The following is an 18,920-nucleotide window of genomic DNA, read 5'->3' on the forward strand; positions in this document are numbered from 1 at the left end:
TGTTTGGGTAAATTTGACACAATTTTAAAATCGAAGTGCATATATTTTTAGAATTTGTATTCGAATTAGCTTGAGGTTTTAACATGTGAAAACCATACCCGAGCATTTGGTGACCACAGCTGATTTCAATGAAGAGAACATCGAAGTAATGAATAGCAACATTGATTACGATTTTTTATACCATTAAACCTAAACATATTAAAACCTAAATATGAATGTAGTCTGATAACTGCTGGCTTTTAAATTGTTGTGCTTCCTGTTATGATTTCGTTGCTGAATTAATTTTTTTTCTCGTTTGCATTACACCTTCAAAAGTAATTAAATAAAAACAAGAAATAATCTTTGTTCTTGATTCGAGGTTGCGCATTGGCAGGAGCATTGATTAATCTAAAAAATTGTATTCTAATCCATTTTTTGAGTTCTTTTTGCTTATATTATATACGTCAAATACGCATCGATTTTACTTCAAATACTGCATTATTTCATTCTCGTCAATTCAGTTTCACTTTTCACGCAAAATTTCTCTTATTATGTACTTTATTTCCCTTCTGTAATTGCCATTGTTGCTCAAATATCGTTAACGTTTTCACAGCCACAGCCGTCATCGCTCTTCAAAAACCCACCTGTGTGCATGTACATATATATTTATATATGTATACATGTATTTATATAGAAATGGTCAACTTATATTGTTCATATCATAGTTGGTCTGTCGATTCGTTATTTTCACTTTCTTTCTCATGAATCGAATATATTATATTTTTGAGTATATGTATATGTACGAGTACATATGCACATATATACATATATTTTAAATTTGTGCTTTGCTCTTATCTCCTACCTATTTATTTTTTAGTTTTGTTATTGAATATTTCAATGTCATTTTAATTTTGGCACTTGAAAACACAAGAATGTGTATGTATATATTTTACAAATTTGCATTACACCACAACTTATTTGAATTTTAATTAATTACTGGTTTCGCAAAATATCAATCTACATCATATGTATATATACATATATATTTACCCAATGCATAAGCTCTGCCATGAAACATCAAGCATAGACACTTTTTTTCTAATAGCGGTCGCTTCTCGGCAGGCAATGTCAACTCTTCGAATGTATTGCTGCCATGAAAAAAGGATGTAAGCGCCATTTACATACATATATGTATATAGGTATAGATATATTTGCATATAGGCTCTATACAATTTACATACCTATGTTAAAAATGTGCATATGCATGCATGCAAATATATACAGAAATGCGAAATCTAAAGCCTTTTAGTTACTAAACTACTTCGCTCAAAGGTGTGGATGTAGAATGAGGAAGAATTGCTAACTGAAATAATTTTGTAAATGAGATGATTGATTGCCTGGTTGTACATTTGTTTAACGTTTTGACGTGTTGCCGCCTGTGCGTAACAAAGTTAAATTGCATTAAATGATTAAGAGTTAAACAACAAGCAAATTTCATTAACATGTTTAGTGTAAAATAATTTTAAAATTTATGTAGCAAAAATAAGCAATGCAGCATATAAAGAAACAACAATAGCAAGAATTAGTGTTTGCAAAAAATAAAATCGAATTACACTTGAACGTGAGTGAAACAAAATTCATGACCCACTTTGCTTACGCTTTTTCCTTCATCCATGACCCACTTTAATCTGAAGCGGCGACGTCGGCGCTCAACAACGTTGCGCTGCTATAATCAGTAAGCTTGTACGCACATACATTTGTAGATATGTACTCTCACAAAACTGCTTCTCTGTGCAGCAAGTGCAGGCCGGTGCTGCCAGCTCTATTCAACAACTGTTGCAGCAAACGGCCCAGACGACATCGTTATGCATACTACACTGACAAGTAGCTTGGGTGAGCGGCTAATGTGTACATCCCGAGAGTCACAAGTATACATACTCGCACATAAGTTTTACATGTATGTGTATTAGGGTGACCGGACGTATGAAAAATTTCTTTATTTGGATAGGCGCGCCCGCATAGTACTTTCTGTAAGAATTCTAAATAAAAAATACTCCAAAAATTCAGGCACCGAGTGTTCAATCTCTAAGACACACGGGTCTACGATAGAGCACCTAAACATGTGACATGTTTTTAAAATAATGACTTACGCAAATTTCGCGTCTTAAGGTGGTGCCACACTCCTTTCCTTAAGCCTTTCTAATCGATTCGATACAAATTGATAAATTGGTTGAAAAAAATTTGTCTGTAAGAATTTATCAACAAAATCCGGAACATTGAGAGAAATGGTATGCCAATCTACAAGGAAAGTGTGAAATTGAATCAACAGTTGTTTGTGGCAAAATTAAGAGAAGTAAACATGAAAATCAAAATATTTGTACAGAAATTTGTATTATTGTATTATACTGATCCCAAGTGTGCAATCATTTCAATTCGACGCCATTTGCATTTGAGTCTACACTCACTTCTAATGACTCTCATGATAGTTGTTTGGCGACCTCGTAGTTTGGTTTCATTTCGAAATGTTTAGCGAAGAGCCGTGTCAAGCAGTTTCTTAAAAAGTCACTTCTGTAATTACATATTTTCAAATTCATGTTCAAAATTTAATTTAAAAATACCTCTATAAGTGCGTAACACATTGCAGTAAATTGTATAGTATGTCCCTCATATGTTCACTGAAATATGTAAGCTCATATAAACATAAAATATAAAATAAAAATCTGGTTTTTATATAGGCTAATCCGTAGTGGAACATGGGAAACCAATAACACCCAAGGCGGGGGAAAATGAATTAAATCAGAAGATTTATAATTTTTGCAAATGGCGTCGTATACCAATCATATCTGGCACTTTTGAACTAGACAGCTGCAGTGTACAAACAGTCACAGCAATGGAACGTATAAAAACCAAAATAAATATTTCCATCACCCAAAACCATTTTTATTTATTTATGAAAAAAGTTAAAAGAAAGCAAAATTGGATGATTAACATTGTATGTGTAACATTTTAGGAGACACGCTGCTATAATTTTTCTACTCAGTCACCCTAATGTATATATTTATTACATACTTACACATATTATAAAAGTTGAGAGGCGCGAGCTTACAATGAAAATCTGCATTAATAACAGCCGATTTGAGCAAATTTTACAGTTGTTGACATGATTGGAATACGGGTATTGTGTTTATATACAATACATATTTTATACGTATATATGTACATATATATTTATTTCTCTAAAGGAAGGGGTTTAGTATGTGAGGTGTAGTTGAGCAGCTACATATAAGGCAATTCATGTGAAATCCGTATGATAATTATATTGTTGTTTACTTTAGAAAAGTGATGACTCTTGTTATTACTGTCATAATGGTAGATAGCCAATAGTTCTAATCGAAATTTGGCCAGATGATATTTAAAGCTTGGTTATTTAAAGTGAGGTACGCCAATATGAAAATTGAGTTCATCGTAGTCAAAATGACGCTGCTCAATAGCAGCAGCGCCGCCAGAATTGGGAAGCACCTTTTCGAGCCGTTGGATGCCAAATGACGTTTCAGACAGGGTGACTCTGTCGTGTGACTTCTTTAACGTGATGCTGGAAAAGACCGTGTTAGCCGCAGAACTTAATCTCTGATGCACCATTTTTTACGAACGTACAATTGTTGGTGTATGCCGATAATATTAACAACCGCGAATGGGTCTGGTGGTGAACGAGGACAAAACGAAGTACCTTCTGTCATCAAACAAACAGTCGGCGCACTCGCATGTCGGCACACATGCCACTGTTGACAGTTATGATTTCGAGGTTGTAAAAGACTTCGTTTATCGAGGCACAAACATTAGCATCGATAACAATGCCAGCGTTGAAATCCAACGGAGAATCTCTTTTGTCAAGAAGTGCTATTTTGGAGTAAGTAGACAGCTGCATGTGCTCTACCACGCCATAGACATTGCCCAGCGAATAAAGATCCAGCGGCTTCGTTTGCTGTGTCATGTCGTTCGAATGGGAACAAAGGCTCCGACTCTTAAAGTATCGGATGCGGTACCACCTGGTGGTTGCAGAGGAAGATGAAGGCATCGTCTGCGTTGTAAAGATTAGGTGGAGAACGACTTGGTTTCACTTGCTGTGTTTAACTGGTGCCGGTTAGCACCAGAAAGAAACGACTGGCGCGCTTTGTTAGACGCGGCCAAAATCACTTAAGAGGTTATCGTGGAAATCAAGAAGAAGATAGGAAAAGTTGTGGCCTGTCACGTAACTGTAGGTTGATTGCCAAATGTGATTCAACTTACTAATGCATACATACTTATGTATGTGTAAGTATATAGACATGGTGGAGTTTAAGTTGTATGCAACTTCAGTAGTTAGATGAAATATATGTACATATCTGAATATAAAATATTGGATTTGGAGACTTAATTTGTAAGTAATTTGTAGAAGATAATTTTGATGGTCTCGGTTGAGGATGGATCACTTTTTATCAATAAATGACGTTTAATTCGGTTGTTCAATTGAGTAATGCGAGGCTAGAAATTACTGAAGGCATAAGAGTTTCGATAATAAATCTAAATTAAATATCAAAAGTGAAAACTTTATTATACGGTGTAGCAAACGTAAAAAAACATGAATCTACCCTGAACAACGAAAACAGTCAATGCCAAGTGGGATATAATTTTAGACATTGTCGTTACGTTAAAATTTACTATAAACGGTTATTTTTGGAATACTTTTCACATTACAAAATGTTTCGGTTTCGATCATTTGTTAAAAACTTTCGGGTTTTCTTCAACTTTTTCGTCAATATTGCTTCAGCTACAGATTATACAAGTTTCAATGCAAGCGAAGTAAAGATTTTTGTATAAATTTTTGAAGGAATTCGTTATAAAGTAATTTGATGAAACGTATGCTAGCTTTGCTCAAGCTACAGAGCCCAATGAAAATCAATGTGAAATTGCTTATAACAAATATACAAGTTACTATGGACATATATTTTACTATATTTATTTATTTATTTAATGATTTGATTCTAACACATCAAGGGCAAACCTTATAATTCTTAGTGCAATTTTCGTGGTAAAATTTACAGAGATATTTTAAGTTTCAAAGAAAACAAATCAAGTTAGCATTAATTATGAATTACTTGGGAATAAATTTAAAGGATCTCTCTTGTTTATTTTTTTAATTAAATACACTCATTCCCCAATTTGTGGTGTGCGTCCATAAGTTGGGAGAGCTCCAGTATTATGTTACCTCCGAACAGTAGATGCTTTTTTATGAGGATTTTTCATGGCAGAAATACACTCGGAGGTTTGACATTGCCCGCCGTGGAGTGACTTCTATTTGGAAAAATGTCTAGAGTAGGTTTCGAATTCCAGATCTACGAAATTTCCGGCTTCTCTAATATTTCTTTTTAGATTCTCCCAGCTGCCTCGAAACGAACCTGTTTTTCGCATTGACAGCTTTATGTAGAAAATATTGATCACTTTCAAACATTCTCTTGAAGGTTTCAATGTGGAGGTAAATAAGATTATAAAATACAAAGAAAAAATGTTTTAATTGAAATTTCGATTCTTACTTAGCCCCAAAAAAAGCCTATTTGATAAAAAAGATTAGTGAAATTAAAAAGGAAAAACTGAACTATGCAATGCTGCATTCGATCAAGAAGAGAGAAGTTTGCTTTATCAAGCTGTTTCACATATCATAATATTTGCAGGTAGAGAAGCAACGCAAGTGTAATTTGTTGGTGCCCGCAACTGTAATATTCTCGTATATACATACACATGTACATATATATATCCAATGACGAGGCTCTAATAACTAAACATCGTTTAAGGGGGGATTCTACTGTAAAAATCAAATTTTCATGGATTTTGTTTTCATACTTGTATTAATTTAATTAGTAAAAAAAAGTTTAGGGTTACATAAACACAGGTCTTGAGTGTACAAAAAAAATTTTTAAATTTATTTTCATTTCAAAATGGCAGCTGTACAGCCGCTCCCCCGAAACGCCTTTTGAAATCTGCCCACACTGTCGCGCATTTAAAAAAAATCTGAAATGAAAAAAAACAATTTTTTTTATTATATATCATTATTTTTAGTTGTTAAGCCTATTACTTGCAAAAAAAAATTTTTTTGTAAAATTTTTGAAGTTTTTTAAAAAATCGACATTTTTTTGTTGTCATTTTGTTATTAAAAAAGGGGTTATAAATAATAAATTTTTTCCCACCATAGCTTTAAAAACTAGTAAATATTGTTAAAAATATACTATCAAAGTTTGAGCTTGATATGTTAATTTTTCACGGAGCTGTGATGTGGGCAATTTTGAAAACGTGGTTTCGAGAAAAACACGCTTAAACAAGCGCATTATCAAGCGCATATGACCGTAAACCGCTCGAGCGCTCAGTTTATACCTGCTTTGCTAAAAATTTTATAACTTGAAAACTATTCAAGATTTCTTTTTAAGATTTTCATGGAACATTCTGGAGTTGTTTCTGAGTATGTTTCAACAAAAAGTAAAAAATCGATTTTTTTTAAGTTTTACAGTAGAGGCCCCCCTTAAGCAATTGAAGTACTAGTACACAAAATTAAGAATTCTAAAAAAGTTAGGTAAAAATGTACTCCCATATATTTTTGTACATGTACAAATGTATGTAAGAGCATTTGCATCATTATCAGTATCAGTATATTCAGCTGTTTCCCTTTACTGTTTCTTTTCAATATTTTGTATACCATTAACGCGGCAGTAGTCGCGCACCTAAATATGATACGATCGATCCCGCGATCTATGTATTCCATTTCAAAACCAAAAAATAGTTTTTTTTAATATCTGTATCCATATATTTTTTATTATGAAAAAATTAAGTGTCGGAGAGAAATACGTTTTTGTAGCATTTTTTGAATACTGGTATCATAACCCATTTTTTTAACCGCTTTGAAATATCATTTGCTCCTCAATCTAGCTAGATTCGATAATTGTTCAGTTTTTATTACTTGAGTCCTTTAAAGTGCTAGGCCAAAGTTCCGATCGATTCGGCCTTAAGAATCGTTGTTCGGTTGTTCTCTAATCTTAGGGAAAACAACAAAAAGCAAAAGTTCCTTATTAAGATCTTATAATTTTACTTGATGGGATTACATAAGTAGTCCTCCCGACACTACATGGTTAAATGTAGCCACAATAAAAACTACCATTTTCAAATGCACAACTACATTCCGTCAGACGTACATTCGTTACGTGCACTTACGATTTCGATAACTGCGTTTTGCCCGTTCAAAACAAACCTCTAACTATGTATGTAGGAGTACAAGGCATAAGTAACACAAAGCGCAGTAAAGAAATATTTCTACTTTATCAAATGCAAGTTGCATGCGCAGTATAGAGGTGTGTTCACGTGTATACATATAAGTGTGTACGTCAGACCTCATCCACTAAGTATTTGTTGGTAGCTGTATATTTGTTGTAGTTGTAGACATTGCAGTTGACGGCTTTGCCATTTAAGTCGACTCTGACCTACTGGCATCGTTTTTGGTATAACGTTCGTGCGTGCGTATGTGCATAGGCATACATACATACTTACGTATATGCTTAAGATATTTATCGTCAATAGTAGCTGCTGATTTTAGTTGTTGCCGCTAATATGATAATACTTCTCCACTGATATCCTAATGCCGTTGTGTACAAAAACGTGTTGCAGGCTTTAGCTGGTATTTTTAGTAAGAATAAAGGATAAATCTTTAATTGACTTTAAGTATTTCACTCGTATTTATTTCAATTGCACTGGCTTGTGTGTAAATATTCAAAATTATTAGGCAAAGAACTACAATCCATGCGATAAGTGCAAAATAAGTGAAATATGCACGAATGAAAAATGGGTGAAATTTAAATCAATTCAATGTAGTATCTTTCATTTTATTTAACAACACAAAACAAAAGGAAATGAATTGAGTAAAATACTCGTACTATACATTTTTTTGAAATCATCGCGTACATGGAAGAAATTATCAGCGGCACAGTTGATCAGCTGGGTTCGTTATCGGGTGACAGCGTACTTGCGATAAGATAATGAATTATTCGTTAAGAGGGCCGAAAGAATACAGAGGGAAGAGCGTCATAGGCGAGATTTCGAATGACTACATATACTTATAGACTCTTACACAAATTTTGTTTAAAATTTCATTATGCAAATATTTGTATTCATTTGATTTGTAATGCGTCTCTTTGCATGGATACCATCTAAATTGATTTGTAATCGGCAGGTGCCAGCACCATACATTGTTTTTACACGATGTAGCGGATGCAAACGTCTGACAACATCAAACCGTTACTCGGCCCTCAGCGAATGCGAAGGAATCAGCTCATTGTTGACGTAACAGGGGTTGTGATAGCTGTTTGTTTACAACAGTGGCCGGGGAAACTGAGATTATGTTGGTTATATAAGAAAAAAATAAAAATCATGTTACCTCGTTGTCTTCTGATCGACGACTGATTGGAAGAGCGTAAAAATACTTGTAAAATGAGGGGCACAATTCTGCTGCCAACTCCCCAAATGACGTATGATTAAAACTTACTCTCATAATTCTGCTTCGGATGGTTAAGCCTGTATTACATTATCCTTAGTGTTTACACATAAAAATATGTAGTATGGCTCACATATGTATGTGTGGAATTGGCACGTAAATACTTTATTAGGTGTTTCTTTCTTGTGCGTGTCCTGATATTGTCTTACAAATGGGTGTTCCAACAGTTTCATGCCGGCTCCGAAAGTTAAATCGTTTTTACGAAACGATTTTTCATAACAGATATGCACCGGAGGTTTACTATTGCATGCCGAGAGGCGAACGCCGTTAGAAAAAAAACTTCTTCTATAATTTGATGTTTCATGTCCACATTAGGTTTCAAGCCCGGATCCAACTGAATGACAGTCATGCATAAACCATTCGATCGCGCTTGGTAATCAGTGGTAAAATAATTCCCAATCATCCCTCGGTGGGCAATGGCAAAACTCATATTTTACCCGAAAGGGTTTTTTATAATTATTATTTTGTTACATTAGGCGTACTTTACAAATTTCCTTGCGAGAAAAATTCGTATAAATGCAAAAACTTTTTAATAGATTTAAAAATCGCAAAAAAAAAATTATTAACTATAATTTATGTGGATAAATAGTCTAAAACCATAGCTAATACGACTCTTCTATTTTATCCTTTGCAGGCTTGGCCCATGTGAGATATCAGATCCTTGGGAACCAAACACCACCACCAACAACAACAGCAGCATTAACATCATTGCCAGCAGCAAAGGCAACCAATTATTGTTGTCAACAACTTCCTCGACTACGACTGCATCCATTAATATTGACAGCAACATTTACTCGAACAGTGTGCTCTTTAATAACAATAGTACAGCAACAACTGCCAATTCATCGACTATCACTGTCGTCTGCTCAGCAAGGACAACAACAACAACCACAGTCACAGGTAGCCTCATCTACAAGCTGCCGCTCTCATCACCGGCCGCTGCAACAGCTGCCGTTACTGCTTCAACAGCGGGCAGTGGCAGTGGGAGCGTGGTAACAGCCCCATTGGTGGGCCTAGCACCTTCGATACCGAACGGTGCCTCCCTCATCAGCACCGGTACTGGCGGAGTTGGGGGCGTTGCCGGTTTACTGCTATCGGCAACAGCCTCGACTGGTGCTGGCAGCGGTAGTATTACGGCACAAACAACAACCGCAAAACTCCATCAACCCAAAGCCAATAACGACAACAGCACAGCGGACGGTGGAAACCAAACACTAACGCTGCAACAACAAGAACAACAGCAATTACAACAGCACAACCATTTATTGCTGCATAACAAAAACAACCTCAATATTAGCCTCAACAACAATAACAATTTATTACTGAATAACCATAGCAAAATCAGCAATAGCATAAATTATAATCTAATTTTGCGACAGAAAGCTGTCGCAGCTGCCAATTTAGCCGCCGCGCTGCAAAACTCCATCACTATGAATGCGGTGGCATCGCCGATCTCAAACAATCCAGCGACGCCGACGCGAAAAATCAGAAGAAAAACCGATCCTAAAGCAAATTTGGTGAGTGAAATTTTGAAAACCATAGTACATACACATACATACATACATCGTTGCAAAGTTATAAAAACTCTACATATTGGCGAATGCACGTTGTTAACACACTTTTATTAGGTCGGGTTGTATGTATGTATGTATGTATGTATGTATGTAACGGAATCTTTGAGCTTAATTTTCACTGGCTTCTAAACATCTGATCGACTTGAAATTTTGCACACCTATCAAGGACCGATGACAATGCAATAATTTGATAAAAGTTTTCCATTATCCTTATTGGGATTGCCAGGATTAATATTTTCTGTTTTTACCTGTGGGCAAAAAGTAAGGTGAATTTGAATCTTTGAATCTTTTTAACACACTTTTATTAGGTCGGGTTGTATGTATGTATGTATGTATGCATGTATGTATGTATGTATGCATGTATGTATGTATGTATGCATGTAACGGAATCTTTGAGCTTAATTTTCACTGGCTTCTAAAAATCTGATCGACTTGAAATTTTGCACACCTATCAAGGACCGATGACAATGCAATAATTTGATAAAAGTTTTCCATTATCCTTATTAGGATTGCCAGGATTAATATTTTCTTTTTTTTAAGGTGAATTTGGTTGTAAAATGAAAAATCTTTATTTATTCTTGTAAATCAGTTTCTCAGGCTCCCTCCACGAAATAAGTTCTTCATCCCGATTACTTCTTTATCACGGCCGATAACTGCATAGCTTTAGACTCACAGTCGATAAGAAAGGAATTAAATATAACACGAATATATCGAATCATTTATTCACTGACTGCAATGATAACAATAATTTCCATTCATAATAAACAAAAAATAGTTTAAAGAAACTAAAAGACACGCTTTTTTGCTAATCGAATTAAAGAGTAGAAAATAAAAAATAGTTTAAAAAAACTAAAAAACACGCTTTTATTGCTAATCGAACTAAAAAGTAGAAAATAAATTTTAATGACAAAGAGACCTATAATGAAGTAATAGCAAATCGAACGATCAGTCATAGTCAACTACCTCAGAACAGAATTATAACAAAAATTAAGATACAAATAGAGTAATTCAAATTAGAGTTAAAAGCGTGGGATGCATTTTGCTTCACTTTCATAACCCTCTGTACATAGGTAGTTGCCAATAGAATGATTGTAAAATTTACTATATCAAGCATCCCACGCTTTTAACCCTAATTTGAATTACTCTATTTGTATCTTAATTTTTGTTATAATTCTGTTCTGAGGTAGTTGACTATGACTGATCGTTCGATTTGCTATTACTTCATTATAGGTCTCTTTGTCATTAAAATTTATTTTCTACTTTTTAGTTCGATTAGCAATAAAAGCGTGTTTTTTAGTTTTTTTAAACTATTTTTTATTTTTACATATTTAGAAAATGCGCAACATCGTCAAGGAAGGAAATTATCAAAAATCCAAAAAATTTGCTTTAAGATTTTGGTTAAAAAATTTGAAATTCGTCGAATTTTTATAAATCTTGCACAAGGTTTGAAAATTGGATTATTATAGCCTTTGTTATAGAATGAACTATATTTATATCTATGTAGAAATAATTAATAAATATATAAATATATGCAAAACTTCTCAATATGTCGAGCTTTATAATTTTGCAACGGGGTATATAAATATATGAGATATTTATGACATTTTTTCTGATTTTATAAATCTTAGTTTTCGTATTAATTATTATAATTTTGCTACGGGGTATATAAATATATGAGATATTTATGAAATTTTTTCTGATTTTATAAATCTTGGTTTTCGTATTAATTATTAGGTAAGGTATGTTAAGTATAGAGCTCTTCTATTCGATACATCTTTCTGCTCGGCTCACTTGACGAAAAATTTGCGTGTGAAAGGAACAACAAAGTTATCGAGGAAGAGTATGGTTACACCTCATAACTCACTTTTTGACAAAAAAAAAAAATGAATTTAAGGCAGCACTATTCCAGTATTGCCAAGATATGTTCATTTATACCAGTTGCTTCATATATTCGCCCCTTGCTAACACTTGGCGAAAAGAAGAGGCCTTATAATTTATAATGCAGTTCCTATTTAAATTATATTTGATTACTAGCGTACCGAACGATGACTGAGTTATGGTTGTGTTAATCACTTCATGCTGCTGAAGAAGTTAATCATGTGGCTAAGATCAAGATGTAGCAAGGAAATGAAAGCCAAGACGCCCAAAAAAGGCAATGGCCTAAGCCAGGCGGTGCTTATGCGTCAAGCAGCTATAGTTGTAAAAAAGGATTGGCGCGCTTCCCTAGCTGGTGTTACTCCTCTCCGCTCATCGCTTAACATCCCGACTCATCTCTCAAGTACCTCAAGGGCATGGAACTTTCCGAGAGAACTCATCCTAATTTCAGACTTATAGATTCCTAGTGTATCTTATACAGTGCCCATCTTAGGGGAGACTTAATTCTTCCAGACCTATAAATAGGCGTTGGGTAAATCTCCTAAGCTTAGAAAGCTGAGGTATTCACCAATGGGAGATTTCCTTGGTAGGGAGTGTTCTAAGTGGTGTATTAACCATCCTATCACTTGGTTTACCTGCCCCACTATTCATCATCAGTTTATGGATTTTCGTCCTGAGCCCAGAAACACCGTCACTGCCCACCCACGGCCCCTGGATCAGGACTATATCAGCTCCCCCTTGCTTAGAAAATAAATAAATAATTGGCGCGTACAATTCTGTTAGGTGTTTGGGCGCGCTCTTCCTCCCATTTTTGACGTACATGTTAACGTTGGTCCACAAACGAAAGCGACCCAGAGTTTTTTGCCGACTCCGAATGGCAAATGGTTTTTATGAGTAGCTTTTTCTTGGCAGAAACACGCTCGAAGGGGCGACCGCTATTAGAAACAGCTTTTTCTATCATTTTGCTGTTTCATGCGCGGAGATTCGAACCTACGCACTTCCGAGTGGTAGTCACTTCGACAATCCTCTCCCGCACCGCAAGGTCGGTGCCCTCACTTTCTAACTCCAAATGTCTCCCCTTCCTCCCTCCTGTGGAACAGTAGCGAGAGGACCAAGACTCTGAATTTAGCAGAATCAGCGCTTAAAATGTGATATGAAAGAAATGTAATAATATATTTGTATCGCATAATAATTTTTTTATTAATATTTATGTTTATTATTATTTATCAATATTATTATTAGTGTTACATATACCAATATTAGGTGCTTACTTTTCTAACTTGCAGTATTTTTAAAAATGGATGTTCTTGTTCTTAATTAAAGTTTTTAAAATCATTCTAGCCACAATCGCAAATTAATAAGTGCAACAATGAGAAACGGCGTCGTGAATTGGAGAACAATTACATCGAACAACTGTCGGAATTTTTACAACTCAACAAACGTGGTGATGTGGCCTCAACTAAACCGGACAAAGCAGCTATATTGAATCAAGTAGTGAAAACGGTAAGTATTTAGTGTGCAATAACTGACAGAAAGACCAACAGCGTTTGTGTAGCGGAAAGGTGGGTCATAGTTTGTATACTTGCATGGATTAGTGCACTAGAGTATATCATAGCATACATTTTGTATGCAATAGCATAACGGAATCGAGATAGATTTATACACTCATATGTGTGCAGGTGTATACATATCCGCGGTCCTATACCATAGCAGCTTAAGTCTTCTAAATTTTATGTATTATCGTTACTTAAATAATTAAATTTATAGAAACAATTAATGTTAAGATTCATTACTGGAACAAGCTGTCATACGAAATAAACAGTGGCGGCTACGTCACGCATCAACCCATTCGGCTATGGCGGCCACATATGTACTTATATGTATGTTAACGGCATTTATCAAAACAGCTTTAAAACAACTTGGAAATTCCAGTAACTCATGCGATCTTTTAGGAAAGATATACAATTGACTCAAAAATATTTGAAGGCAAAGAATTTGCTCCAACGCAAAATGGTTGCTTAAAATCGTTCATTATTTGTTATTCAGTTCTTGATTGGTGTAGTGAGTGAATACGATATTTTTCGTTCTCCTATATACCAGACGGCTGCTGAACTGGTTGGTGCGTGGATACCATTCGGGGGTGTGTAGGTTCGCATCTGGTGCATGAAACTGCAAAATCATAGAAAGAGGTTTTTCTATTAGTGGTCGTCCCTCGACAGGCAATGGCAAACCTCCGAGCGTGTTTCTGCCAAGAAAAATCTTAACATAAAAAATATCTGCCGTTCAGAGGCGGCATAAAACTATAGGTCCCTCCATTTGCGGAAAACATCAAGACGCACACCGCAAATAGGAGGAGGAGCTCGGCCAAACACCCAAAGAGGGTGTAAGCAGCAATTACATATATATATATATATATATATATATACATATACCACATTATAGTCCTAGTAAAAATACACTTTATCGTACATTCTACATTTCAATAAAGATTTTCTGAGAAGTTACCTTACAAATTTTATGTTGTCAGTGAAATCGGTTTTCTAAAAACACCACCGTATAAATTTTTAGTAAATAAAACCGATGTAGGTAAAAAGCAAGTTCACTTATACTGTATAACTTTTAAAGTTTTTTAGAAAATAATGAGTTAATTTATTGATTAATCATCAAAATTTATTTTGTCGCCTTAAAAATGCTCAATGGTTCAATACGCATATGCCAACGATTAGTCCAGTCATAAAAGCAACTTTTAAACGCGTTTGAAGAGATCTTCTTCAGCTCCTTCAGCGAATTCTCCTTAATGGCCTCTGTGGACTCAAAGCGGCGTCCGCTGAGTAGTATTTTAAGTTTTGGGAAAAGGAAAATGTCACAAGGGGCTAAATTCGGTGAATACGGTGGTTGTTCGATCATCTTTATCGAGTTTTGGTCAAAAAAGTGTTAAAAATATGACCCTTGTGAGATGGTGCGTTATCATGGTGCAATATCTATGAGTTTTTTTCCACAAATTGGGCCGTTTTTTACGCACAAACGTCGCATAACTTCCAAATAATATTCTTTATTTAACGTAGATAATCAAAGAAAACGAGTAGCTCTTTCGAGTAGGACTTTCGCTTTAGACCGACTTTGACGTGGTTTTTTGGGTTTCGGATCGTGTGGATAGCGTCATTCAGCCGCCTGTGGACTGGTTTGCATGCCAAACTCATATACCCACATCTCATCACCTGTTATTGTTGTTATGATGTGCTGGATAAACGTTGGGTCCGAATTCACTTGCTCAAACATGTCTTCAGCCACCTTCTTTCGAAATTCAGCTCTCTTGGAACGAGTAGAGCAGCCACGCGTCTCATGCCCAATTGATGGTGTAAAATGTTGCGAATTGATTCGTGAGACACGCTAAAGTAACGAGCTACCTCTCTTAAACTTAAATGATGGTTTTCCAGCACCCTTCCCTTGACTTTGTCGACGTTTTCATCCGTTGAAGACGTTGATGGGCGACCAGATCGGGGCAATTCTTCCAAAACTTCTCGGCCCTCTCCAAAAGCCTTATACCACTCGTAGACCCGTGTTTTTGATAAAGCACACTCGCCATAAGTTTGCTGCAACTTTTTTAAGCACAGGCACAGGAAAGCCCGTTGAAAACACAAAATTTAAGTCAAATTCTTTGATCGATACTTTTATCCATAGTGAAAATCGCAGAAACAAGCTAATTGACAGACCACGCAAAAAAATTTAGTCATATAGGTATATGTGTAACGCGCGCTTTTTAAATGAACAATTCCCGATATTTTTTCGTCAGAATGTATGTATCCTTGCCAGTTTAATTCACGTACGAATGCCGGTTCTATGTATACATACTTGAAATACATATGTCCATTATGGTTGAGCACAGCCGACGATTAAAGTCGCAGATGACGTTCGCAACACGCCATAGTTTTATGTAGTTACGCAATTCAACTGATTTCTATTAAATATTCGTAGATGAATTATTTTGGTACATATTTAATTTTAAGGAATTAAGTTATTTTTTATAATTTAAGACCTTAACGACGTACTCGATGGGACCTTCTTATTTTCTATGTTTCCAAAACGTTTGGCCCCATTTCAAGCAATGAAAAATATTGTTTAAAAATGTTATTTTTTATTATTTGTGTATAATGAAGGGGAAAACGCCACGTAATAATAACGAATACAATATAGTATGAGGGGACTCGCATATTATATTAAAATATGTAAAGTGCATTATTTGTTCATTTTAGTTGATCTCCAAAATCGTTTTTTATGAACTTTTACATATTAAGGGTCTAAGACTTTATTAGGTGGCATTTAAATTTCAATACTTCTTTATTACTTTCTGTATAGGTATAATTTTGTATTTGTTTTCACTCCTGCAGGCTTTCGAGGCTCAAGTCGATTGCCCGCTGCGTTGTGGACGTAAAGTAAACCTAATTATCTGCTAGGTATTGGTTTAATTAAAGTCATTCTCTTTGAAAGCGTATGCAAGGGAGATTGGATTGCACATAAATACATATACATACGTACTTACCTATGCATGGCCGTTCAAAAGCAGATGTGCAATTTGCGCCTCTTCGTATCTGCATACGCTATTTTAATTTAATTTCCAACTATTTGTCTTTTTCGTGTGCTATTCTTATATTATCCCTCTCCTTATATTTCCGTTTCTTTGGGCCACACTTTTTGATAGCCTTCAATTTATAAACTACATATTTATTTATACAGGCGACCACCAAATGCATATGCATATGCGATTTGTTTATGAATATAAATATATATATCATATAATATAATTGGCGCTTACATCCTGTGTTGGTGTTTTTGACGAGCTCCTCCTCGAATTTGTGGTGTATAGGCATAAGTAAATATTTTACACTTTGTTTAAAAGGCGTGGATAATTCAATCAAATTTCAGTTGTGATCTGTTTAGTATGCGATATTTTACAAATATACTTTATTTAACTATGGTTGGCTTGCAGTCAAGCATAGACCGGTTTCGCCCATAGCGATGCCAGATGGAGTTCATTAGTTATGCGTTTTGAAATAGTCTATCCGTATGGCGCCTGTTTCTATTGCGAATTTAAGGAGCACACACCATAGGAACACTGATAGCGCATCACTTTGAGTGGTACCCCTGCCCACTATTCGGGCTAACCTGGCTTCGTCCCACTCTGCTCTTATTCTTCTGCGACCAAATAGATTTCTGATCCACATATGAATATATTGTTTTTAGATTTTTAGATTATATTACATTTTTGTGATAAGAGTTCGCCCATCGAACTGAACTAGACATCACCTGTGTGCAGTACTGCAGCGGTTAGCACCCACGTGGAGGATTCGTTAAGAGTATTTCTACCTGCCTTGTTAAGTTGTATACAAATAAAGGCTATCTTCATTAGAAACTGCAAATTTCCAATTTTTGTTCGAAAAATATCCAATTATCCTTCACTGGATATTTTGATATTTTAAAGCATCACGGAATTACCAGTTATAGTTTTGTTTTTTTGTCGGGATAAACTAGCAGTACAGCACTCAGACAACATTAAGTCCATTGTACTGCACTCAGGTCTCCTTTTTAATTTTCTTTAAATCTATCCGACCTACCTCCGAAGAAATCTTAGTAAAGGGTTTTCCAAAGAGAGGTGTTATTTTGATATTCAAAGAAAAATTTTATTTTTTAATTAATTATTAATATAAATGATCGGATGTTTATTTCATTATAAAGAGGAGGTATGCCGTTAACAGTGGAAAATAATATCAGGAAAATGACCACCACGGGCAATATCCTTTTCATGAAATTTTCCATAACCGAATTGCAAAGTGGCTGCCCTATGTCTTCGATAGCTTCACGAATTCCATCTTTGAGGTCTTGAATCGACCCTGGGGTGTTAGCGTAGATCTTCCCTTTCACGTGGCCCCAAAGAAAAGCGTTACAGGGTGTTAAATCACAAGATCTAGGTGGTCAATTGTGATCACCTCTTGAGAGATAACACAGTCCGGAAACTTTTCCTGTAAAAGATCAAAGGTTTCGTTGCTTGTGTGGCACGATTCCGCCCATAAAAATCGTTAACTATCTCTCCTGTTTAACACCTAACTCCTGTTATTGGAAAACCCTTTAGACCTTGTGGAGCCAAGGAGCCAAGGTGGTCGCTTCTTAACACATTAGTGCCAAAGACCTCAAGCTTGATTCGAGCGAAGGACGGGCAGACGCGCAGAAATTGGTCCGCCGACAGTCGGTTGGACATGACAAATACCATCAATTTTGTCCATCTACAGGCTCTCTCAGCCAACCAAACTCGTCGCTCATAGTTCAGCCTGGATTTAGAGTACCAGTTTACTGGTTTCAAAATGTCAACGTCATCAAAAGCTCTTTCGGCAATTCGAAGGGGTAGGCACACTTCCTGACTAGATTATTATTAAATTAGTTTTAGAGTCACGGAAGTCATCACGTGCTATTTGGTGAAATGGTAAAATGGTTTCTTGCGTATAACAAGTTACTACCAATCGTTAGAGCTTGAGCTGCAGGGAAGGAGAAAAAATGTAGTCGCCGATTCTGCATTTTCTGACCGATTGATTGACCGTGCTTATGATTGGAGTTATAGAGGATTTATGGAAAGCACCGCTATTAGAAGACACTTTCTTTAATTTGATGCTTCATGTGGCACTTGAACCTGGAGCCTACTGGATTATAATCACAAACGGTGTCTTATCATAATTAGTTTGTTTAGTAAATATATTTGCTTCTACTGAAAACTTATATATTGAGTACTAATAAAGCTACTAAGCGTTCGTCAAACTAACGTTTCCATTTTAGCTGAATTGAATTGAGACTCAGCATTCTGAAATTTAGTTGGGCACTTTCTGCTGTATGGTGTGGGAATACTTATGACCATTGCTTTGCTAAGCACTTTCATA

At 35.5% G+C, this 18,920-nt stretch overlaps 1 protein-coding gene across 10 annotated transcripts in view; it reads left to right on the top strand.

The window, feature by feature from the left end:
• LOC128864549 (nuclear receptor coactivator 3) overlaps positions 1-18,920 on the top strand; it is a 128,875-nt gene that overhangs the window by 91,241 nt on the left and 18,714 nt on the right. For 6 of the 10 annotated variants that reach the window (XM_054104264.1, XM_054104263.1, XM_054104259.1 and 3 more), the window contains 2 exons: positions 9,183-10,065; positions 13,339-13,500. In XM_054104264.1, the coding sequence (XP_053960239.1) occupies positions 9,183-10,065; positions 13,339-13,500 (1,045 nt within the window). Of the gene's footprint in view, positions 1-3,015; positions 3,417-9,182; positions 10,066-13,338; positions 13,501-18,920 lie in introns of those variants that run through there. The other 4 variants (XM_054104266.1, XM_054104267.1, XM_054104258.1 and 1 more) reach the window with 3 other exon arrangements.

The sequence above is a fragment of the Anastrepha ludens genome, chromosome 5 (genome assembly GCF_028408465.1).
Source record: "Anastrepha ludens isolate Willacy chromosome 5, idAnaLude1.1, whole genome shotgun sequence".
NCBI classification, from domain to species: Eukaryota; Metazoa; Arthropoda; class Insecta; order Diptera; family Tephritidae; genus Anastrepha; species Anastrepha ludens.